At 31.6% G+C, this 25,285-nt stretch overlaps 1 protein-coding gene across 3 annotated transcripts in view; it reads right to left on the minus strand.

Moving 5' to 3' along the window:
* Window positions 1-25,285, minus strand: part of STRN3 (striatin 3) — an 88,481-nt gene that overhangs the window by 20,804 nt on the left and 42,392 nt on the right. For 2 of the 3 annotated variants that reach the window (XM_032481838.1, XM_032481839.1), the window contains exons 4-8: window positions 20,699-20,780; window positions 17,224-17,397; window positions 14,240-14,369; window positions 12,828-12,969; window positions 7,689-7,799 (exon numbers count right to left, since the gene is read on the minus strand). In XM_032481838.1, the coding sequence (XP_032337729.1) occupies window positions 7,689-7,799; window positions 12,828-12,969; window positions 14,240-14,369; window positions 17,224-17,397; window positions 20,699-20,780 (639 nt within the window). The remainder of the gene's footprint in view (window positions 1-7,688; window positions 7,800-12,827; window positions 12,970-14,239; window positions 14,370-17,223; window positions 17,398-20,698; window positions 20,781-25,285) is intronic. The other variant, XM_032481840.1, reaches the window with a different exon arrangement.

Here is a 25,285-nt window from a genome sequence, read left to right on the forward strand (position 1 = left end):
TTGAAAAGACAAAAGAAAATGCTTTATAATCAATATAAAGTAAAAACAATTAAAATAGGCAAAGTTAAGCCACACATTATGACCACATTTACTAATGTTAACATTAATGGACTAATCAGACTATATAATTATTAAATTTCACTACAGCTATTAGAATATTATTAATTCTATAAAGGAGCTATCATTCATCTATGTATTCCTAACAGAATACCAAGTAGCCACTGATAAGACTTAAAGGAAATAGGTGTAGACTCATGTAGTCCCTAACTTCTTAGAAATGCTAAGCAACTCTACTTCTGGATGCAATATGTCAAGTAACCTGAATTTTCTAAAATAATAATCACAGAGAAACTCAGTTATTATCTGAGGACTTTTCCCCTGACAATGAAGTGACTGTAAATAAATTCTCTAATAAATGAAAAACTGCCAAATGAATGTCCATCATGAGTGAAATTCAGCATGAGAGAAAATAAACGTTATCCTTTCTCACAAGGTAGCTTTCCTTTATAACTTTCCCACTTATGAGTACCACCTCCATTGATTTGCTTTCTGTTCTTACAAATTCTGCAACCGCACCTTAATAATTCCTTTTCAACTTATAATAGGGGGTGGGGGGACCTGTTTTTAAAAAGAATCCTCCTTGAAAGTATTCTTCAGATTAATCTATTTTTCTCTATTGACTTCATTCTAGTCAAAGCTTTCACTCTTTTAAATTACTGCAGAAGATTCCTAATTGGGATTCCTACCTCCCAGCTCCATTTATAGTCAATCAAATTTGAATACTACAGCTAGATTAGTTTTCCAAAATTATGACATTTAATCATATCAGTCCTTACTCTGAAACCATAAGTAGCACTTCAACACTCTTTGAATGAAGGCCAACTAAAATCTTGTACTTAACCATGCATGTACTTTTTGGTGATCTTATTTTTCCTATCCAATCTCACCTTTTAGTGCTCAACAATATAAACCTTCCTAATTTTCAAGCCAAACAGTTTTCCTATAGCATCAATATTCACAAAGGTTCTTACTACCATATTTTGTTACATATGTCCTTACTATTTCTCGTAACGATGAGAATACTTCCTGCGCACATACACATACAAGTTCCTGTCCTCTAACGTGCACCTCAGCCTATCACAATTCTATCCATTCCTCCATACCACTTCCATCTCCTTCCTCTGTGAAGCTTTTGTTGATCTTTCTCTGCTCACTCTTATTATACTCACATACACTGTAAAACTGGACTTTATTAGGTACCTTATTAATAACTCTATCATATAATAGCTAAATATAATAGAGACAAAAAAATTTATCACAACAGATAATATAGTCATACCTTCCTGAAGATACAGACTGGGAAATATGAAGGAAAAGAAAGTAGGAGACAATATGAAAGTTAATGTTCAAACTGAGGGCCCCAAATTATGTAACAATTATTACTGATTAAAGCAGATTTCATAACCTGATGTAACAGTCTTACCTAGCATCTACTTTGTAGAACATCTTTAAACTAATTACACATTTAATGCATCTTCATTCTCTTTCTAAATCTATCCAATTGCCTAAATACAATAAATGTAACAAAATGCAATTTCAAGTAAAAAAAATCTGAAGTTTGATTAGCAGAGAGAAAATTTTAATGGTATTAGGGTAACAGAATATTATATGTAAATAAAATAATTCAAGGGCATAAATGAAGACTCCTTAAGCATTAATTAAACAAAAACCGATTCTCAATTATTGTTGGAATCTATAAAAGAAGAAATACTCTTTCTAATTTTAACAGCAAGAAAAACTTTTCTTTTACTATATGAATTATAAAAACAATCCACCTACCTCTTAATCAAAAACACCAACTCTCTGCCAATGCATAATCTTAAACAGATTACAGGAAAATGAAAAACATGCCATGTATAAGGCAAACTTTGGACTTAGAACTATTGTGTTGGTGTTTTTAAATTCACACTTGCACACAAACTTACACACTCATAACAAGAAATTTATCTTTCCATATACTCTATTAAGTAAAATAGTACTTTAAAAAAAAACTGAATCTAATGTTTTCCTTTTCTTAAATGTGCCTCCCTTTGTTAACCAACCTTACATTCTAAAGTCAAACAAAATGTGTAGAAGGCAATCTGGAAAAGACGTTTATTTTAAAATAAGGATTTAGCTATGTCATGTTTGTTAGATTTGTTCTATTTTCTATCATCCTAGTTAAAATGAAGCTTTCCATGACAACTGTCATCTTAAAAAATGGCATCACAATATTAAGGAAAAACAACTAGTTCAGCTACAAAGTGATTCTGAACTTTAAAATTTAAAAATGTGTACTGACTCAAAGAGCATCAAACTAATACTTTTTCACCTTTTGTCAGAATCCCTAAATCTTCTCTTGAGGAAGGGAAAAAAGAGAAAGAAATGAGTTGAACTGAATGATCTGTTTTAAAAGTGTGAAATTAAAGCCAGAAATATAAAATAATTGTATCTCTTAAATGAAAATAATATCCTTTTGTTATAAAACAACTAGTTTTTTGTCTTTGATTTGATGCAGGAAAGAAAACATTAGTTTCATGGATTCTTCAAATTTACTCTCCTGAATAGAAGCAGCTTAATCATTACAGTCATTTTATAGTGTGTGCCAAGGTGCACTTAAAAGTCTACTTAAAGTCACTGCTACAAAATAATAATTTATCCTTAAATGTACTAAAATAACTAGTATACAGATATTTGGAATTAAGTCACACTTCACAAAAATGACATTTCCTTATGACAGCCTGTCATCTTGGATCTGGAACAGCAACCAACAAAAACTAATATGAAACTCTAAAACAAAAAAAAAAAGGAAAACTAGAAAATGATCCAAGGATGCTCACTCATAATTTAAATTAAAAGAAATATTGAAAAAATTAAGATTTCCCCCTCCCAATGTATTGATAATCAAGTCAGGAAAGGTACAGTGATCCTAAAACACCAATAAAGGAAAGAGGGGAATGACAAATCTTATTCTATACATGGAAAAGATAGGAAAGAGGATAAACGAGAATAACTAGGCAAACTAAGACAAATTCATTAACCAAGAATCAGAAATGTAAATATATGTATTTTCAGAATATGAATCTCTGAAATGGAAATCCTCCCTTTATTTGAAATAGGAAAAGCCTATAAATCTTTTGAAGAATGGACAAAAAGCAATCTAACCCTCCTTATAAGCCTCAATTTTACAGGAATAAAATAGCATAGGATTAACAATAAGCCACAAGAATACGAGTTATCTATTGAGGGAAAACATATTACAATCCACAATTTAAATTTTCCATGTTGAAAAACTGAAGGACAAAAATCAAGGTCTGAAAAAGATTTTTAACTCACACTTCATATTCTAAATAAGGTTTCAAATTTCAGGTGCTTCACACTTCAGTTATTACACAGTGTGATTTTTGTTATTGACTTACGTGTTTTTACTGAGACATAAAATACATGGAGACCACAGGAAGCTAGAAAAATCCTACTAGACCAAGATTTTAACAACATTTAGAACCTCCCCCTCACTTCCTTTCCCAATTACAGAAAGCTTAGAATTGAAAGATGATAGAAAACTGAGTTTTAGGTTAGATAACAGAATTATCATCACTTCCTAATTTCCTGATGTTCATGACTATACTGTGGTATATAAGAGAATGTGTTTGTGGTCAAGTAACATACACTAAACTATCTCAGGAGCAACATGTCTACTATTTACTCAGTTTTCTGAACTGTTCAAAACAATAAATATATACATTTACAGAGAGAAGAGGATGAAAGTAAACATAGTAAAATATTAAAATTTGAAGAATCTATGTGAAAGTACATGGAACTCTAGTTTTACACTTCTTGCAACTTTCCTTAAGTTTGAAATTATGTCAAAATAAAAAGTTACATGGAAAAGGAAGCTTAACCCTCTGGAAGCCTGAGACCAAAATAATTGCATCAAGTCTCTTCAGTTTCATGGTCTTGACATGTAGAAATATTAATTTAAAAAGTACACCTCTTAAGTATACCTCACTTAGTAAGAAAGTAATACTGAATTGTATCTACAGTCCAAGGCAAGGCTGTCACTTTTAAGTCATTTTCTTTTACCTTAGGTGGGAAAAAAAGGTAGAACGGATTGAACAAGCTGGAAGGCAGATAAACATTAGTTTCCTGGCTCTTAATTTTAGAAGCCTTTCCATTTAAGAGTCAAATCATGGTTGAGTCTACAAAGTTTAAAAAGTTGGCATTCTCACCAGTTTTTAGCCTGAAAAAAAAAAATTTAGACTGGATTACATCTGCTGATTCCATACAGTAAAACTAGCAAATAATTTTCTTCCTTCTAAGAAGCTGGAAAAAAATCTGCTGAAACTTGGGTTAGGATCCAGTAGGTGTGATTCATTCACATTTTGGAATAAAGAAAAAGAAAAGGCTACGTTTTATGAATTATTCTAACTTGTAAAAAGCTACATCTGGGAAAATATCAGAAGAAAAACCAACAAAGATAATAAGAATGCTAACAAAATTCATGAATTATCTTTTCATGTAAAATTTTACCTTAGTATTAATACGATGTTCTACCTGGATTAAGAGCTAAATTTACTATCCATCAATTAAAAAAAATTTTTTTTAATTTCCATGGTAGAGATTCAGAGCCAACATTTTCATACTGAACTCTCTATTTAAGAGCTAAAAGTTCTGGGGCAGCGAGGGTATAGCTCAAGTGGTAGGGCACATGAGTAGCATGCACGAAGTCCTGGGTTCAATCCCCAGTAATCACACTAAAAAGTAAATAAAATAAATTACCCCTCCAAAAGAGCAAGAAGTTCTTATTTATCTAATTCACAAAGGAAGTGTAAAAAGAAACGACTTACTATTTCTTAATTATTCATTCCTGAGACACTGCTGGAAACCTCATCTATATCTACATACAGGAGCAACCTTGAAAACACTGGTGTTTACAAAAATACTAAAAATGAGAAACAATCTAAAGGTTTAACTAATTGAGGCTAGGTTAAATCCACTAAATGCAATACTATGTAACCACTAATATATTTAGATGACTATGAAAATTAAGAAAAATGAGTTTAAAACAGTATGACAGCTCTGTTGAAAAATTTTAAAGGAGGTTTGTGTATAAAGACACTTAGAAAAAGTTGTAAGGATATATGACAAATATTAATCTTTAAGCTGCAGAACTGCAGGTGATTTTTACTTTTTCCTTTATGTTTCTATATATATTATTTTTTGAATAATAAGCATGTTTTATTTTTATGGTTATATAAACAAAGTTCTTTTTTGAAAAAAATAGAAACAAAATCAAAATTAAAGGGGACTGGCTGAATAACATATTACATATTTGGATAATAAAATAGTATTGAGACATGAGAACCTCCAGGCATGGCTCAGAAGTCCCCAGCTCCTGATTTAATCACAGTAGTTCCCTTTTGCCTATTTCACATATTAGGTTCTCCAATATCCTATTTGATAACAAGGTAGTTTGGCTAAAGAAAGGAAGGAAGGAAGGGAGAAAGGAAGGGAGAAAGAAAGAGAGAGAGAGAAAGAAAGGGAGAGAAAGAAAGAAAGGGAGAGAGAAAGGAAGGAAGGAAAGAAGGAAGAAAAGGAAGGAAGGAAGGAAGGAAGGAAGGAAGGAAGGAAGGAAGGAAGGAAGGGAGGAAGGAAACGTTATACAGAGTAATATTTATTAACACGAAATGGCAATTTCTGTGAACTGTTAGCTAAGTGGGAAAATAGCAAAACTGCATACAATGATCCTATTAAGAAAATTAATTAAATTAAAATTTTATGGGGACTTTAGATTTTAGTTTCAGTTCATCTGTTTCTAATGTTAAACAGGTTTTTTTGATAAAAAAATTTTTTTTAGAAAAATATAAAACCTACAACTAAAAAAACCTTAAGTTGACTTAAGTTTTCTTTCTAAACCTCAAAAAGGTACAAGCATACCTCGGAGATAGAGGGTTTAGTTCCAGACCACTGCAATAAAGCAAATATCACAATAAAAGTGAGTGACATAATTTTTTTACTTTTCCAGTGCATATAAAAGTTATGTTTACACTATGCTGTACTCTATTAAATGTGCAATGAATTATATCTTAAAAAATGTACATACCTTAAATTAAAAATACTTTATTGTTAAAAACTCAGGATTACCACAAATTTGTAAAAAACTCAGTATGTGAGGTGCAATAAAAAATGTTTGTATAGATCTAAACATATTCTATCAGAAAAAAATGAGGTATTTATAGTTTAAATTAAAAGCGATATTATCTAACACTTTCTAAAGCTATCTTCAGCAGATAAGTCAGTTTATGAATAACATATATAAGATAAGTAATCTAATATTAAAATAAACTACTTCTTTTCTTAAAAAAAGACCTAAATCCTAAGATTCTAATGTCGTGTCTATATTAAAATGATCGATCATGCGAAAGTATTTTTATACTCAACATGCATTAATTATACATGTAAGTGATGTTAAAGCTGAACACAGCCCCTGCCCAGTATTAAATGTTTTTAAATATAATAAGCAGTTCACCACAGTCTAAAACTTCTAAGAGAACACATTCTTTTTATTCACATGCAATACCATAAATTAGCATCAAGTTATTAAAAAAAATTGCATAACAGATAAAATAACCAAAACTTCACGTATTAACCACCATAATAAATTGAACCATTCAAAAAATGCTGAAGGAAACCTACACTCTTTTTCATTATGACTGCTATTTTATAAACTAATATATTTATCACCAGAGAAAGGAATATGAAAGAATGCTTAAATGGTTTTGCCTGTGTCACTTACTATTTTCTCCTTGACACAGTTAAAATAGTTAGACAAGCAGGAACCAATGGCCAGTTCAAAATAAAATTCCCCTAAAACAAATTTCAAGTTTCTCCATTTAATATGCAAAAGTCTGAAGATGCTGTTCATGTGGCTGTTTTTAATATGGTTCACAAACTGGAAACGAATTACTCCCTTCAAAGGTGCTGTAGCTAAATTTATACTTCTGCAATATATTAGGCAGAATATAACATGGTGAAAAATACACCTAGGCACCCAAAGACACTCAGCTATAGACCAAACAAACCTTACCTCCATGACTACCTTCTCTGGCCTTCCTCTAGCCAAGAAAATACTTCCCAGAATTTTTTTTTTTTTTTTTTTTTTTGCTACTATTGTTTGCGGTTGGATTAAGGCCCGAAAGCACAAGTTATGGAAAGGGGTTTCCTAGTCACTCACTGTATTTTGGGATTTCCAAACTAAGAAACGTAACCTGGATATGACCTGGTTATAGCAGTAACGTCCTATGCAGCAAAAAAGGGGGAAATTCATACTTTCTCCTTTTTGAACAAATTTCTATTATTTTTCATCCCAAGGCATTTTGATTCCTTACCATTTGGTAAATTTTTTAAAGCTTAAAAAAACAAAGAAAAAGTTTAAATCTTTCCTTCATCCTTATCCATTTATTTAAAATTATTTTTCACTTGATCAGTGACATATCCTTAATTATATCTGAATAAATTTCAATTATACAACAGACAAAGTTTAAAGTTAGTTGCCCCCTTTATGAAACAAAAAAGTACACAAAAAAACAGAACTGAAGTTTTTTTCTCAAAGATTGATACATAAAAATTATAATAGAATCTGCACTTACTCTTCACCCCTTTCTTCCCCTTTCGTTCCTTCTTGTACTGTTCCTTCAGTTTACTTATTAGTCCCTGGTCTACATCCCAAACCTCAGTAGTTGGGGAGAGGTCATCTTTATCTACATGCAGCATATTATTAAAAGAAAAAAAATCAGCAGTTGGCAATGCAAGCTGTTGGCAGTAAACTGTTATAGCTTTACATGATCATAATAAAAATGTACTAACAGCATACACTCAAAGTACTTTAAAGGTGCAGTCTCAGTTTTGGTATTCACAACTCAAACTCTAAAATCTCATCTCATAAGTTTCTAAACATTTAATACTACTAACAACAGTTAAATGGTGCTTCATTTCTATGAACTACAAATTTGAAGGTTGTTATTCTTTCAATAACTGATATTCTTTCAGTGGACTGACATCAGAAATCTATTATAAAAAATAGATCACTGCAACTTTATAAAAATGTTAATAAAAATTATTCAGCCAGCATCATAAAAGCAAATGAACGAATTACATGCGAACTACTCATAAAAGTGCAAGCTGGAAAGGTCAGTGCCGTTTTATTGATGAAAATATTCATGCACCTTCTGTCACACTGATTCTGCATGCACAGGATAACTACACTAATGGAGAGGCATTCTAGTCCAAAATAATACATAGTTCCAAATACAATGTCTCAAATAATCCATACAAAGCATTCAGAGAATCCCATCTCTGCCCCCACCCCATTCAAATAGTTCAACATCTCATTACCTGCTTCCATTGGTCTACAACTAAGATTAGCAAAAAAAAACAAAAACAAAAAAAAAACAAAAAAAAAAACAAAACTCAAATTCCACTGAAGACTTTTTAAGAGTTGATGTTTTTAGGGTAAGATAAAAGCAGTGACAAGCGTGGAGAAGTGAAAATACACATCGCTGTATATCTACACTTCAGCCATTTTAGATGAATAAACAAATCCATACTTGTTTTAAGTAAATATCTGTGCCTGGAAAAAATTTACCCTATAGTAAACTAGAGAAAAAACAGCATTAAAAAGAAACAGGATAAAAATAAATCTATTGGAATTATTTTAGGTATTAAAAGGTTATTCCTTCCAGTTTTAAAGTAGCTGTTATTAGGAAGTTTAACATTCTGTTACAGAACAACTAGGACAATCCTGTTACTAAATAAATATTGTAACAAAACACATAGGCTAAGTCAATCAAGAAGTCTGACAGTAAAAGGTGATTTTGGAGAAAATATACTTTTTAAATTTTGGTAACTCATATTCTGGCTCACAAGTCTTAAACTACCTAGGCCTCACTGATTTCATCTATACAGTGGATGTTAGTCTTTTTTGTCTAAAGATTGTTACATATAGTAAACATAAAAAATTCCCATATTTAAGTGGTACACTGAAATTAATTATTTACTGTACTTTGAGTCTTTCCTCCTAAAACTACCACCACTTTCTCCCTTACGGATACTATAGTCAGTATGTGAAAAGCTAAATCCAAAACTTTAATTTCCTAACTTGAATTAATTGAAACTAGGTTGTTCAAGTCTGAAATTTATATACATGATTATTTGTCAAATCTGCCAACTGTAACTGTTTGTAATACAGTTATAATACTGATTTAAAGAGAATATTCACTTTTCAAGTACTCTAATCATGGTTTCTTTAAAACAAAGCTGTTATCAGGAATTGTTCTGTCAACTTATCAAATACTCCAAGAAAGTGATCTAAAGAATTAATCATTTGTACTCATCTTAATAAAGCTAACAATTCTTATTTTTAGAAGTGAAAAACTAACACATTTTGAGCAAATATTTGTTAAACCTCATAGAAACAAAAAAGTGGCATAAACTTGATACAGGAAATTAGATAAAACAGAAAAGTTTAATGTATTTTTGAAAAATCCTTTGTAAAAAAAATAAAGCTGTGAATAGCTCTAACGAGAGTAACAAAAGGTAGTGGAGTGAAAAAGAAAAGAGGATAAGCTTAAGGAAAAAAAACCAAATACTACTTGCAAGATAACCTCAAGTCTAGAAAACAAAGGTATACTTATTAAGGCAGTGCAAAAAGGTTGGTGAATGCATATGTGCACAAACAACATCCTGAAACTTGCCTGGTGAATAACAGCTGATTTGATATTGCTTATAAGAAATAGTTAAAGAGCAAAAGGGAAGAGGCAGCATAATCTTCTACATATTAATTCTGTTTTAAAAAATCTAAGGGAAAAAAAATACCAAGAAATGAGGTTGAATCAGTTATGGGAACCTTTTTGTTTAAAAGAAAACACAAATATGCACCAAAAAATTGACCCATGACAACTCAAAACCACAAACACATAAAATTCTGTTACGATGATTCTAACTACCAAAGCAAAGGAATTATATGAATCTACTTAATGTAGCATAAATTTGTAACTAACTTTATGTAAATATTCAGTGCTTTAATTATCCATCATATTTAAATACAAACATTCAAGTACTAATTGTATTTTGTAGTCCTATAAATTTCTGCAGATCTCATTTTCAAAGTGTAGGAGAAAATAACTAAACATCCTTCAAATGCCTAGTCTCCATAAGAGAAATAGCAAAATGAGAAATAGCAAAATTAGAAATGTCCATTATTATTTTTGATTATGAGAAGAACTAAGAACTACTAAAATTAAACTCAGACTACCTAATGTAGATGACAGAAGAAAAACAGATTTTAAAAGCTTTCTAAAAAGCAGTGGTTTCACAGGATAAAAGCATTCAAAATTAGAGATAGCTGAGTAGACTGCTGGTATAAATAAAATAATATAGATTATCCAGCATGGGTGAATAGTGGGATATGTTTCATTATGAGAGACTATTTTTTTTAAAAAATCTGTGTCCTTTACTCAATAATTAAAATCTGAACATAACCTCCTTCCTATTTATAAGTAAATTCAACTGTTAAGTAAATGAATTAGATAACTATAAAGGAATATTTATATCCATTCTCTTTGTTTTGAAAAAAACTAAGTATATCATCTGTTGAGTAGAAATGATAAATTCAGAAATACTGCATAGATCCTTAGAAAGTTTTCATTTCTTAAGGAAAGAAACTACTTGAACCACTTAGTTCTTAAAGGGTCCTTTTCCTTCTCAAGAAGTTAAAATGCTTTAAAGATGCTTCAAGTCTTGTCCAGAAGGAGGAGACTGTCAGTTACTTACATTTACACAAAAAGATTCAAGACACTCTCAAATAAAAGTAAAGTACTGACAGCTTTACGCTGATTGACTTAATTAGGTCTTCTCTTGAAACTTTGCTCTATAGTCAAAAGTTTTTGGGCAGAAGGACCAATCAACTACATAGAATGTAATATTTTTATAATAGAAATAGTACCATTTTATATAAATTAAATTCCTGAAACTTTTGTATATTCTTCTGACATGCAGTGAAATTTCCAGCAATTTTTGGTGAAGGATATAGGAATGGAAATGTGCCAAGATTTAGCTATACCAATGTTTGAAAACTGTTTTTGATCCTTTTTTCCTTTAATAAAAACAACCTAGAATGTGCATGAGAGCCCCAGTTAAATAAATCATGGAACATACTGATAGAATATTACACAGTTATTAAAAATGTGACAGAAGAACAATGTTAAGTGAAAAGTGTGTGTTATAAATCAGCACAGCAAAATCCTTTGTTAAATAAAGACACAAAATAAATATATATGTACTTAATATAAATATTAACCAAGATTCTCTCTACTTAGTAGTGTTAAAGGTGATTTTTAATTTTCTTCTTCACCTGTATCTGTGGTTCTAAACCTCCTAAAAAATACATGAATTATATATATTTATATAATTATAAAATCCAGAAAAAACACAGTACTTTAGAAACTACTGGAAAAAAGGTATTTCCAACACTTAATGAGTTGCACAGAGAAGTTACAAGAAAACAGATATTTTTACTGTTTCTCTTAATCAAGGCTAATTCTTAATAAGGGTAAACTTCTATAATATAGCCATTTTCAAACAGTAAGTAAAAAATTTATATTATCAAAGTCTAGAAAGTAACTGCAGAATTTTTTCATATTTTCAATTTATGTGCCTCCTCTCTTTCTACTTAGAAGACAGAAGTGAAAGCCTGGAAACAATGCTTGAAAATTATAAACAATGAGATTGTTGGTAACAAAATTCAGATCTTTCTTGTATTCAGTTTATATCAGGATAGTTAATAAACATTATCTATTAGGCTTTGTCTTTTCTACTATTAGCAATATTCAGTCTCAAGTGGTGATAAAACTACTTATCACCAAAGTAATATTAAGAAATCTAGTGATTATTCCTCTTGCTAATAATAACTAAGGCAACTTTGGTATTCATGTGAAATATGTATTAAAGTACTTAGTAACCTTCTCCAACAAAGCTCTGTATACACAATTTGAGTTCTACCTACAGGATAGCATGCTGATATTAAAAGATGATTGAATGAACATATTTAATATGAACAACATACCAAACCTCAGCTATTATTTTAAAATATTTTGTACAATTTTATTTACTTTCTAATGGAGTTTTTTTAACCCTGTATAAACAGAACTGTTTTCTCCCTTTTAATTTATGACTGGATTATCATTAGCAATAGGTGTCACTTCCAAAGGCTAGGCTCTAACACATCTATACACTGAATTTTGTATGTAATAGTTTAACACTTTCACTAAGTCTTATTAAATACTGAGCTACAATTCAGAATGAGTAGCTTTATTACTTCCCAGCAATAAGTCAGATAATACCATAAGGCATGCTGAAAAGAGTTAAGACTTCTTGAAAGCTAGAATCATCACCAAAATAATGGGAATGTTTAAAACTGTATACATGCTTTAAAAAAATTCTGCTAAAAGGAAAGGAATTGAATTTCTATACTGACTAAATGTTTCAACTTTAAATCAAGACAAATTTCAAAAACCAAAATCCGCCAAAAGCCAAATATTAAACAGTTTAGCCACTAAATTGAAATAAACTGGTACAAAATCCTCTGAAATTATTTAATACCATTCTTCTCTTTGCCCTCCATTTAACTGCCACCATGCATTCAGATACATATGTTCCATGTATAATATTTAATTAATAATACACCTTTAGGCTAAATGTTCTCCCACCCCCATATTTCTTTATCACCTTACCCCATTCTGTGCCATCCCCTGAACTCCGTGCTTCTCCAGCTCCTTCGCCATCTTCAGCAGTCACTAAAAAATCAAATTCTTTCAGTGCTTCCTCAGTATCAGGATCATCAGTTAGGTCAGCAGCTAAACCTTCATTACCTATCTGTAAATGGAACATAAACCAAGAATTACTTTTATGCTAAATTTTAAAGGAATTCTTTCTGTTTTCGCACAATTACCTTTACATTTGTACTCCTATTTTTAGATTACTTAGATACAAAGTTTTAGATTTACCACACAGTTCATCAATTCCAAATTATACTCTACATAAATGGATGTCAACAGCGCCGTGTGAAGATTGTTATAAAATGTGATGCAAGTAATGTGCTAGTAAGACTGGTTAAAATGTTAATCAGCAAGAATGATGATTCTTAAACTTCTTTAATTATAATAGATTCACAGATACCACTGTTAAAATACTCATTAACTCACATACTAATACACTGTGTTGAACTGTCCTCACTCACAGAGAACTGCATTTGTAGTCCACAACTCATTAAGATACGGCATAGCTAATAAGGACATTAACTAATGCAAGTCAATAGCTACGGTAATTTTAGTAGTGCTTCCCAGAACAAAAATAGGAAAGGACCAAAATCTCTATTCACTCATGTTTCACATTTGAGTATGTTACAAATATGAAATGTGGCAGAAAGGTTGAAAACTGCTTTGATAAACTGGAAGCTTTTGAGGAATACGGGCATTTCCCCCACATTACTGTAAATTCCAAAGAATCACAACTGAACCCATCCACTTTTTTTTTTTTTAACATACTTGAAATACTATATACTACTACCATAATTGACACACTGATCATCTAATCTACTTTTGCTCTTATAGCTAACACGTATCAACACTAAAATAGATAAACATGCTTCTTAGGTTATGAGCAAAAGCAAATTTTTATTAATCCTTAACAAAGAATGAGAATGTTGACACATACATTTACAATTCACAGTTTACTCCTTCACCCAGGGTGGGAGTATCCCCATTGTAGTTTCAGTTACAGTTTATCACTTGTTTACTACACAAGAAACAGACTTCAGCAGCGATTCTTAACTGTGACAGGAGTGGAGAGGATGTAGCTTTTAAAAGTTTCAAACCACTGGACCAGTCCTATAAAAACAGACACTTTCTTGACATTTAGTCTATATTACAGCAAATAATAATTTCTACTATATATAGGTAACTTAATAAGAACTAACTATGCAAAACTTCCAGGTGACATAATAAAACTTTCAAGTGATGTAATAAAATTAAAAACTGATCACTCAAAATGTAACTTAAGACATCTTGAAATTTTCTATTCCAAATACATAAATATAAATATATATATATATTTAGCTAGTAAGAATACAAAACTGAATTCTTACTTTGTGTTTATTCATCCGATGTTTGTCTTTTCCTTCTGGGATGCCTTCAATCATGTCATTTTCCTCTTCTTCATCGCTGTCATCAGCATTTTCTAAGAAATTGAATGTTTCAAGAACATCACCAGAAGGCCTGTAAGAGAGAAAAAAGATAAATCCCAATATTCCAATGGTTAATTCTAATATTTCTTTGCCTCCTATTTTAAAACAATACTTGAAGGTAGTAGAGAAATTCAAATGACAACTTACTTATAAGGCATCCCTTAAATATTTTACTCAAGAATGTTTAAACTTAACCATTTCTTATAGCTCTACAACCTCTTACAGTTTGGCCTAAATACTTAGGGACTCAATTCTTAATTTAGTCCTTAAACAAAGTTTAATTTATCAGGCTGCCCAGATTGAAAGTTATGTTAATCAGATATAGAACATTCCAATCCATTTCACAAGTTTTCTTACCTAGAAAACAAGATTCTTAATATACTAAAGAAATACTTTCAAGTCTTTCAGAACCACTCATTTAATATGTAAGTGATCATCTATTTTTACCTACTTATGAAGTCATTTTTTAAACTATAATCGGAGTTCCTCCTCTATGTACAAAAAGGGTTTTCAAATAGTTGTTTAAAATTGTTTAAATGTCTAAAAACAGAGGCTGCAGCAAAACAGTGATAGTTTCAGCTGAATATAGTCTCTCACAATGAAAGTCCTTTTCCATTACTAGCTGCCTGAATTTGGTAAAGTCATTTAAACCTTTTTGCCTCAGTTTCTTTACCTGTAAATTTTAGGAGTTAAACTGGACGATCTTAAATATCCTTACCCACATGAACAGTGCATGTGGGTAAGGAACAGAAAAGAATAATAACCTAAAATATAGGGTTTTTTCCTCTCCCAAACTGGTTCCATTAGTCCAAATTAAGAACTAATGAACACAATTCAGACTATTTTTTAATAGTACTTTATCATAACATAGGGCTTTAATAGGTCTATTGTACTCTGCCTAATCCAGCACATTGTTCAAAGACCTATATAAAAACTAAATGTAGAAAGAGCTGGGTTTTTTCAAATGCAAGTTAGTAAAAATAAACAAAAAACTACCACAATAACAAAACACATACCTTTCAGCTCAACATTTACAAAATGTCTCCATATTTGGGTGTTAAATATTTGGGGCAAAGTAAATATTTGACAAAATTGGCACATCAATGACAGAAAAGTTAAAAGTACTAAATTTAAGACTTTTTAAGTTTGGAAAATTAAGTATTATCTTCTCTTGGATAAAAATTTCTGTGTCAACAGTGAGAATTCAAGTTTTAGGTTTTAAAATTGTATTTATCATAGCAATACATTTGCATGGCTTTAAAAGGTATGATACAGTAAACTACATTATTCTAAAATATTTATAAATCCTATGAATTACTTAGCCTGGTTAGCTGACAAGTTTAGTTTAAAATGCATATTTTTACTTTTTCTCTTATGCTATGAAAACACTCTATGATTCCTGAAATTCAGAGTAAAGAAAATAAAGGCTCTGCTAGATGTGAAATTGTTTTTATTAAAGAGACCTTATTTCTCAGAAATAAAAACCCTGAACGCTTATTATGTTAATTTGAAAGTTATTAACATGTTTTATACAATTGCATGTCATAAAATATGTGTAAAGTATGAAACAATGCCAGTTTATAAACTGTAAATATAATTAATTTCTGAAGTTCTAAATGAACTCAATGAATTTGTTTTGTTTTTTCCATTCTCTTTCTCTTTTCTTTGTCTATCCAATCTATATCAAGGTAATAGCTAGCGGTAAAAAATGAAGAAAGTTCCACCTGCTTGACTCTGCCATTTATTAAGTCTGTATTAATCAAAAGTATATCTGGTAGACAGAAAACAAGTGTTGACGAGGATGCAGAGAAATCAGAACTTATACATTTCTAGTGGGAATGTAAAATAGTTCAGCCACTTTGGTAAAGAGTTTGGAAATTCCTCAAAAAAGTGAACACGAAGTTACCATACAACTTAGCAACTCCACTCCTAGGCTAAACCCAAGAGGCTTGAAAACATATATTCATACTTGTATGCCAATGTTCAAAGTACCATTATCCATTATTCCAAAATGTGGAACCAACCAACATGCCCATTAACTGGACAAGAAATGGATAAACAAAATGTGGTAAATCCATAGAAAAGATTATTTGGCAGTAAAGAGGAATGAACTACTGACACATGCTGTAACATGGATGAATCTTTAAAATACTATGCTAAATGAAAGAAGCTACTCACAGAATAATCATTTACATAAAATACCTAGAATAGTCAAATTTACAGAGATAGAAAATAATAGTTGCCTATGATTGGTGAGTGGGAGAAGTATAGGAAAAAATGAGGAGTTGCAGCTAATGAGTATGAGGTTTCTTTTTGGAGTGATAAAAATTTTCAAAACTTAAGATTGTGGCAATGGCTGAACAATTCTGTGGATATCCTAAAAAATCATCAAACTTATATACTTTAACTCAATGAAATTCATGGTATGTGAATTATATGTCAATAAAGGCATTAAAATTTAAAAGTCTATCTGGTAGTTTTCTAAGTCCAAACACAATGCAAAACCTTGTTTCCTTCACACTAGCGTCTAAACAACCATCACTATTCTAATTATAGAGTAGTATTATAATTTACTGAAAATGCTACCAAAATTTTTTTAAATCAGGATGTTAAAATAACTCTGAACGACATAAAATCACCCTCAAATTTTAATTTTGCACCAGTTTGAGAACTAAAGCCATTCTCTTGGCATCAAAACTTAAGATAAATAACCTTAAAAAGCACCTAATTTAAAAAAGTTTATTTGCCCACAGTAGTATTTAGGGGGAAAAAGTCTTTAAATCTGAACTCTACGTGCTTTAAAAATTGTTAACAGCAGTAACAAGAAGCTAGAGTTCATAATGTCCATTATACAAGCAATGTTAAACTCTGAGTATAGATCATACCTTTTGATTTCTTGTCCTTTTTGCTTAGGAGATTCACCTCCATTCAGGATCTGTTCTAAATTTTTTGTTTCTACTGATCCATTTGGTTCTGAATTGGACAGTCCAAGTAATGACCTTACCCGCTGAGACCGTACATCTAATATTGTATCTGTGTAACCTACTTCCTGAAGATATCTGTAAGAGAAAATTTAAAATATTAAATCCCAATTATTACTAATGCCTGCAAATTTTATGTAAAATCAAAATTATATCAAAGCATTTTAGAAAAAGCCATAATCTTATAAAATATACTTTCTTTGACTCAGTAACTTTTCTTTTCTATAGACAAGTTCCACTTCAAAGAGAACAAGGCCAACTACAAACTAAAATTTAAATAAAAAAGTATATAGATGGCTAACACTAATTAAGGACCAATTATCCCAAAGCTTAAAAAGCCCTAGATTCTTAAAACACATTTGAGCGTTGATGATATGTATTATTTTTTTAAAAAATTCCAGAAAGAATGAATAGAACAAACCTCAGAACACTGATATGCTAAGTTTAAACCTGGGCTTTTAGCCATAGGTTGACGGATAGGTTAGTTCTCCTTCCAGGAGCTAAGATCTCACAGCACTCCTATAGTCCCATGGTCTTCAAACTTTCTATGTATCTAAACCAGGATACTTAACCTAGGGTGTAGGATGAGACTGAAAAGGAAGAAAGTGACTGAATCATGACATAAATATAGATAATGGGTCATGAATGGCTTTATGTGACAAATTAAAGAACTTCTTCCTGAAGTATTTGACAGGCTAAGAGAAGATGCTAAAAGAAGCCTTATATACTGCTAACAAAGTAACAAAGGATTTTTAGGTGAAAGCTAACGACCGGGAGACCGGTTAGGACACTAACACAGCAAGAAGCAAAACTGGGGAAGAGGAGAAGAAATGTGAGAAAAATAAAATATAATCTTAGTGACTTGGTACACAAATAAATATGGCAGTAAAACAAAAGAAGATGAGTTCTGGAAAAATTTCAGACTTCTAGCTGGGATGTTACATGGTGGTTCTATTCAATAAAACGAAGAATAAAGGGCCAGAATCTGGTTTAGAGGGTAACAATCAGATAATCATGCAGTGTCTATGAAAATGGTAACATTTATTATGCACAATGATAAGAAAGATCAAAAGCTCAGAAGAAACTGGAATGGGTGTATAGATTTGGGAGTCATTAGTGTTTGGCGGAATTTGAAGCCATGGATTTAAATGAAGTTACTCAAAGAAAAATCATAAGTAAAAACAGAACGCCTGTGGACACAAACATCTAAAAGACTAGAAGAATAAGAGAAAGTCAAAAGAAAGAACTTGAAAAATTAGGGTTAAAAAAAGATAGAGAGTAGTTTGATGAAAGTAAGAAAAACAAAATTTCAAAAAAGAATGAACAGTTAATGTCAAATATTTCTAGAAGATCAAATATGAACAAAAAGGGTCTCATTAATATGTCTGTGACAGTAGCTTCAGTGGAACATCAACATGGAAATCAGACTAGACAGCTGAGAAAAGAACAAAGAAGACAATGGAGATAAAGTACTCTTAGAGAAAGGTAAGAAGAGACAGAATATAAATCCAGGCAATGGGATTAGGCATTTATGAGAGACATACTGTGCAAATCATTTCTCTACAGTTATCATACTCCTCTAAAAAATGCAATCCTCTTTTTGGGGAATAACTCCCACCACACTCTAACCATGTGGTCCAAATACACAGTCAAGATCTTATACAACCCAGATAAAAGTAACTGACTCATGGGCAGTTATTTGATTAAGTCGAGCCAAATCTAATCCTCAGAAATCTTATGACTAAAGTAAGAGGTCCCCTGTCACCTAGAAAGAAGTGATTTTCAGGAGAAAAGAACAAAACTGATATACAGAGGAGTAAAACACCAGAGAAAAAGAACATATCCTGGGTGTTTCCAGTCCCTGAAAAATCTTCAGTAATACCTCAGCTCCTACGTTCCTGATACTCAGTTATTTAACACTTGCCTCAACTCAGCTAGCTACCCCAGCATCCTTCCAGACAATAATCTGTTTTTATTAAAACTTGCTTGGGTTTTAGTCACCAAGATATCAGATTGATAAATTACTCGTTGACTGGGACATTAGAAACTGAGGTGATGAATATGAGACTTAAATACATTTACAGAAAGGAAAGCAAAAAGTTATGAGAGTTCTCACCTGACAGCCCTCATATTTTCAGTGAAGGAGAATCTGTGGTTTTCTAATGATAGTAAGGAAGAATAGGCTGAGATGTGGTAAAAGTTTAGAATATCCACTGAGGGCAATGGGAGCCAGAGATGACCAGGGATATGGAAAAAGGCTCTCTGCAATGTTTGGACAGGAAACCATGAATGTATAATGGCATTCATACAATTCTGTGAATTTTTCTCCAAGAACTAGTTAGAAACAGAAGTAATAGATAATAAGACTGAACTAAGGCTGGGATACTGCAGTAAGTATAATAAAATAACTGATGGGAGAAGGGTAGAGAGTGGGCAGCAAGAAAGCTAAGGGTACTAGCAAAACAGTGATGGATCATGGGGTTTAAGCAGGAGCTAGGGAAGTAACAACAAAAAATCCAAAAAACAAAAACAAAAAACTTTACAACAACAACAAAACAAACCACAGGTAGAGGAGATAGGAGAACAAAGTAGTTAAGGATCTAAAGATCTAGGTAAGGTCAGAGGGCAAAAAACATGGGAACTGGAGTGGGAGAGGTAGAATATGAAACTGTTGGATTATGGAATACTCCAGAGGTAGGGAAGTGCTAGGTAATAACAAGATGAAGGGTCTGACCACAATTCACTGGGTTACAGAAGTGAAGGTAAAGACGACTAGAGTTGAAAAAGCTGAATGATTATAAATTACCTCAGATTTCAGTAGTACTAAAGTACCAAAAGTTTTCACAATACAAGGGAAAAGAAAAGAACATAAAGATAAAAGACAGTAAGATTTGCCACAGACATACTTATAATACAACAAAGAATTCAAACATCAAAAAGGTTCCTCAAAAATTCAAGTAAAAGTAGGATTTGGCAAGCCTCTTCTGAAAAGTTTCAGATAATCAGTTAAATTCCTTCTGTAAACCAGTCACACTTCCACTTAAAACCAAGCATGTGAATTTCACAATGATGGGAATGAGAATGTCCATAAGTATGAACTCTACACTGTTTTTGTTCTGGCCTTCAAAACATTCAGTCTTTATGACAATCTACTCCACAAATAAGAAAACCACATCATTCTGAGGAATATTTAGAGAATAATCAAGAGCACACAAACTTTAAAGAGATCCAAGCATCTAATAAAGCAAAAAAGCAGCAATATGAAAACTATACACATTGTCCCACTATCATTAAATAATTTTTCACTTGCAAAGTGACTGAAAATAAACATTTTCATACCTAGATCCTTAAAGAAAGCTGAAAATGAACCATTACTCACTGTCTTAACAGCTGTCTGCCTTGCTTCCACGTTAACTGGCTATTCTGAGGTGCTGTGGGAGCCTCCGTGTCTTTGGTTTCTTCTAAAAATTAAAAACCACAAAAACAAGACAATTTTCATACACATGATTTCAACTCATGAAAATATTGCCAAAGTTCTCTTACAAATGAAGTCCCACAAAAATATACCTAAATATTTTATATAGGGTAGAGAAACTTAACCTTTATTGCACATTTACTGTGGGTCACTCATTTTAAACATGTTTATCCTGACAGCCCAAACAATTAGTTACCACCATCATTTTAAATTGAGAAAACCCCAAGTGTACATTAACTATTACTACAAGGGATTCAAAAATTAAAAGCCCAGGCTTTGAAATATGTTACTAAAATAAATTTTAACTACCAGAATTGAGTTGAATGCTTTTAAAATTAAACAACTATATTTACTATTTACATCAATTATTCAAAATCAACAGTTAAAAAATATTACATATATAACTAGTGAATAACTTAATTTTGAATCTGTATCAGTTGATGCTAAGTCTATATACAAGACTTTATACAGTCAATTTCATTTTTAGAACTAATTTTTACTATATGTAAAAAGTCATATTTTATTCTCAGGTAACATAAAGTGTACACATTAAAAAAGTTTAATAAATAGTATAATTTCAGATGAGTTAACCTCTCAACAAGTATCTCTAGAGTAAAATTAAAAACTACTTATTGGCACTAATAAAAAAATATTTTCCTGTAATTTCCCATTATAAAAATTCAGATAAAGCAAAGAACAGAGAGGGCCATAGAAGATAAGCTCTCGCACTGAATGTTAAGAACTCTCACTAGACTCCTCAGAGTCATGAGAACAACTATTTATTGGTAGTAATTCAAATACTCTCTGCAGGCATTATTCCTCTAGCCCTAACAATTCATTATTAATATCTTCTTGTACTTCCCTGAACACAGAAATATCTATGATTTCTAGAAATAATTCTCATTCTAACAGCCCCTTATTTTTCTATTTATGTCGTTTTATTTTTAAACACATATAACACATACTCACTGACCAAAAAATACATTAAATCCTATCACCAGAAGTGTTAGTACTTGAGACTTTATCATTCCACATTTTCCATCTAAAAATACATACACAAACTTCTCCCTTCCTTTAATAACAACAACAAATGGGCCAATGTGTTACTGCACTATAAGCTGCTTTTGACACTTAGTGACATTATCTTGAACATTCTATGACAGTAAATATAGATTATCATCATATAAAAATAATCACATAATATTCCATAGGAAGTATATACTTATTTAATTTAACCAGTCCCCTAATGTTGAAATTTGTTTCCATTTTTTCACTATTACAAATAATGTTCCTAAGGATTAAGCCTAGAGCTCAACCGCCTACACACCAATGTAACCAATATCTAGATGAAGAAACAAAACATCAACACCCCAAAAACTTTCATCATGCCCTTTTCCAGTCACTAGATACTTCTAAAAGGGTATCAACATTATCCTGATACCTAAACACTAGATTTTTGAATTTGATATACATGAAGTCATTTATATCAATTTTATGTGACCCATCCATGTTGTCAAGTATCGTTATAGTTTGTTCACTTTTGTTGCTCAACGTTTCCTTATACTAAAATATCACAATATATTTATCCATTCTATTGGTGAAGAACATTTGTTTCTAGATTTTTACTATTGAAAATAACAATACTATGAACTTTCTTATATATGCCTTATGATGAACAATTCAAGGAGTGGAATTACTGGGCCACACGGCATACTACATTTCCTTTAGTAATACAGGTATCCCCTGCTTTTCAAAAGTTTCCTTTAGTATACCTTGCTTTTATGGAAGACCTACATTTAGTACCTGTTTTCACTAGCCTAACTGAAAGTATCCCAGAAGGATTTTTGCTGTTTATGAAAAAAGGTGTAAAGAAAAAATAGCCTCCAGTGTTTTGCACTGAACCATTACAGTGGCAGCACACTCCGCCACCTCCCCACCCAGTCCCACTCCCTCCCCGCAAGAAGCAAGAGAGGCATTACCAAGCTCTGCCCCCAGAAACTACACAAGGCATCTTAGCATCATGCCACCAAAGCTTTGAACTGTGTCTGTTACCATCTGTGTTTTATCTTGATTTATTTTGTGTGTCGTTAGCAAAATGTATCTAAAGGTAATTGCTTCATCCTTCTATGCCATTTTGGCTTATGAAAGGTTTCATAGGAATGCTTTACTTTTGGATAGTGGGGAAACCTATACTAACAATTACTTTCAGAGCAGTTTTATCAATTTAGAATTCCAACACCAGCAGGTCTACAAAATGTGGTTGATTCACATCCTCAGCAACACTTGACTTTTCCTCTTTTGCATTTTTGATATCGTGGTAGGTGTCTAATTGTACTGTGCTGTGGTTTTAAGTTAAACTTCTTCAATAATTAATAAAATTGAGTATCATTTCATATGCTTATTGGCCATTTGGATATTGGGTGGCTTTTCAAGTCTTTTTTTTTTTTACTATTATTAGACAATTTTTTTAGAGCAGTTTCAGGTTCACAGCAGAATTGAGCAGAAAATACAGACAATTCACACATAGCCTTCCCCACCCACACATATATATGCCCCTACCCTCAACATCCCTCACCAGCGTGGCATATTTGGAACAATCGATGAACCAACATGGACACATTATTATCAACCAAAGTCCACAGTTCACATTAGGGTTTCCTCTTGATGATGTACATTCTATGGATTTTGACAAACACATAATGACATGCAGTCACCACTACAGTATCATTCAGAATAATTTCATTGCCCTAAAAATTCCTTGTCTTCTATTTGTTCATTCCTCCCTCCCTCCCTCCCTCCCTCTCCCCACATCCCTGGAAACCATGATGTTTTTATTGTTTCTGTAGCTGTGCCTTTTCCAGAATGTCCTTTGGCTGGAATCATTCAGGCTGTAGCCTTTTCAGACTGGCTTCTTTCATTTAGTAATAATATGTCTTTTAAGTTTCTTTCATGTCTTTCATGGCTTGATAGCTCTTTTTTTTTTTACTGCACATATATTTTTTAATTTACATATATGTACTGTTCATTGTTCCTAAAAATGTTTAGAGCTTTAGCTTTTTAAACTTACATAGTTATCAAAGGAATAAAGTGGGTGGCTTTTCAAGTCTTTTGCCAATATTTCTACTGTTGTAGATTTTCCCCCCAAATGTAAGGAAAAGGAGCTGTTTACATATATGGATACAACCGCTTTACAGAGTTAAGTTTAGAATATAGATAGATATTACTGATATGGGGTATAAAACACACACTTATCTTGTACTTCTTTCAAAACAGTATTTTGCACATTTTCTTTTTTATATTTTGATTTATTTTAGGTATATAAAAAGCAACACTGTATTTAACATTTATCTCTATCTATACTTTGATGATTTTATCACATTGTTCCCATGGTATACTTTTGCTTATTCCTTTGTTTTCCACTAAACATCCTGAGTAGTCTTTCTACACCACTAAAAACAATCTACTTTGTTATGATTGTCTCTTATAAGTAAAATACTTGGATGTTATTTTATTCCTCAGCTTGAGGAAGTTTTAATAGTTAAGTTTATACAGACAAAACCAGACTTGTTTGTATCTACTTCAGTTGTGGGCAGGAGAGATTTATCTGCTAATTATTTTGCTTTATACAAACTTGCACTGAAACCAGTTAGCCAACTCTGACTCTAGTTTCAGGGACAATGGGGCTACAACTAGCCTCCTTCCTCACATTTACACAGACCAAGTTATACAAAGCAATTGTTTATTTTCTGAATATTCCAGCCATATTAGAAAGAAAATGAGTCAAAAAAAAAAAAAAAAAAGCTCTGAAATCATCAGATTTTCTCTATGGTGAAACCACTGTATTCCCTCTAACTGTTAGGGGACTGCTGTAGTAAACATGATCCAAAATACATAGACCTTTCATCTTTTATCATTTATTATTGCTTTTCAAAGAAGACCATAATATTGTTTCTTAGCATCACACTGAGTCTTCATAACCACTGAAAAGCTGCATCAAAGGAAACCCATGCCACTCCTTTCTTGGTCTCTTAATTCTATATATTACAACTGGGAAGATAGTGTTGTGCTGTTAAAATTGGTTGAGAGGAAAAGACCCAAAAATAAATCAACTGCAGTTTGTACTCTACATAGGGCGTTTCTGCCAAGTTTAAGTACTCAACAGCAAACTAAAAACCTATTAACTAAATATTAAAAATGTACTCTTAACACTCAACTTAAAAAAAAAAACTCACATGTAAGTTTTATTTTCCCTACCATATATGCTTTGACTTTATTAGGTATGGAAATAAATATAGAAGGAGAAGAAAAACTGTATATTCAAATAAACACATTTTTTTCTTGTCTTAGTAACCAACATTCAAGAACAGTACAGAATTCAATTTGCCTGAAACATAAAAATATGTATGTAAGTGGGTTGTACATACACTTCAAAAATAAGAAATTGCAGTAATAGTCCCAAATGTTATATTAACATAAATAAAAACATTCCTT

Source organism: Camelus ferus, chromosome 6 (genome assembly GCF_009834535.1).
Source record: "Camelus ferus isolate YT-003-E chromosome 6, BCGSAC_Cfer_1.0, whole genome shotgun sequence".
NCBI classification, from domain to species: Eukaryota; Metazoa; Chordata; class Mammalia; order Artiodactyla; family Camelidae; genus Camelus; species Camelus ferus.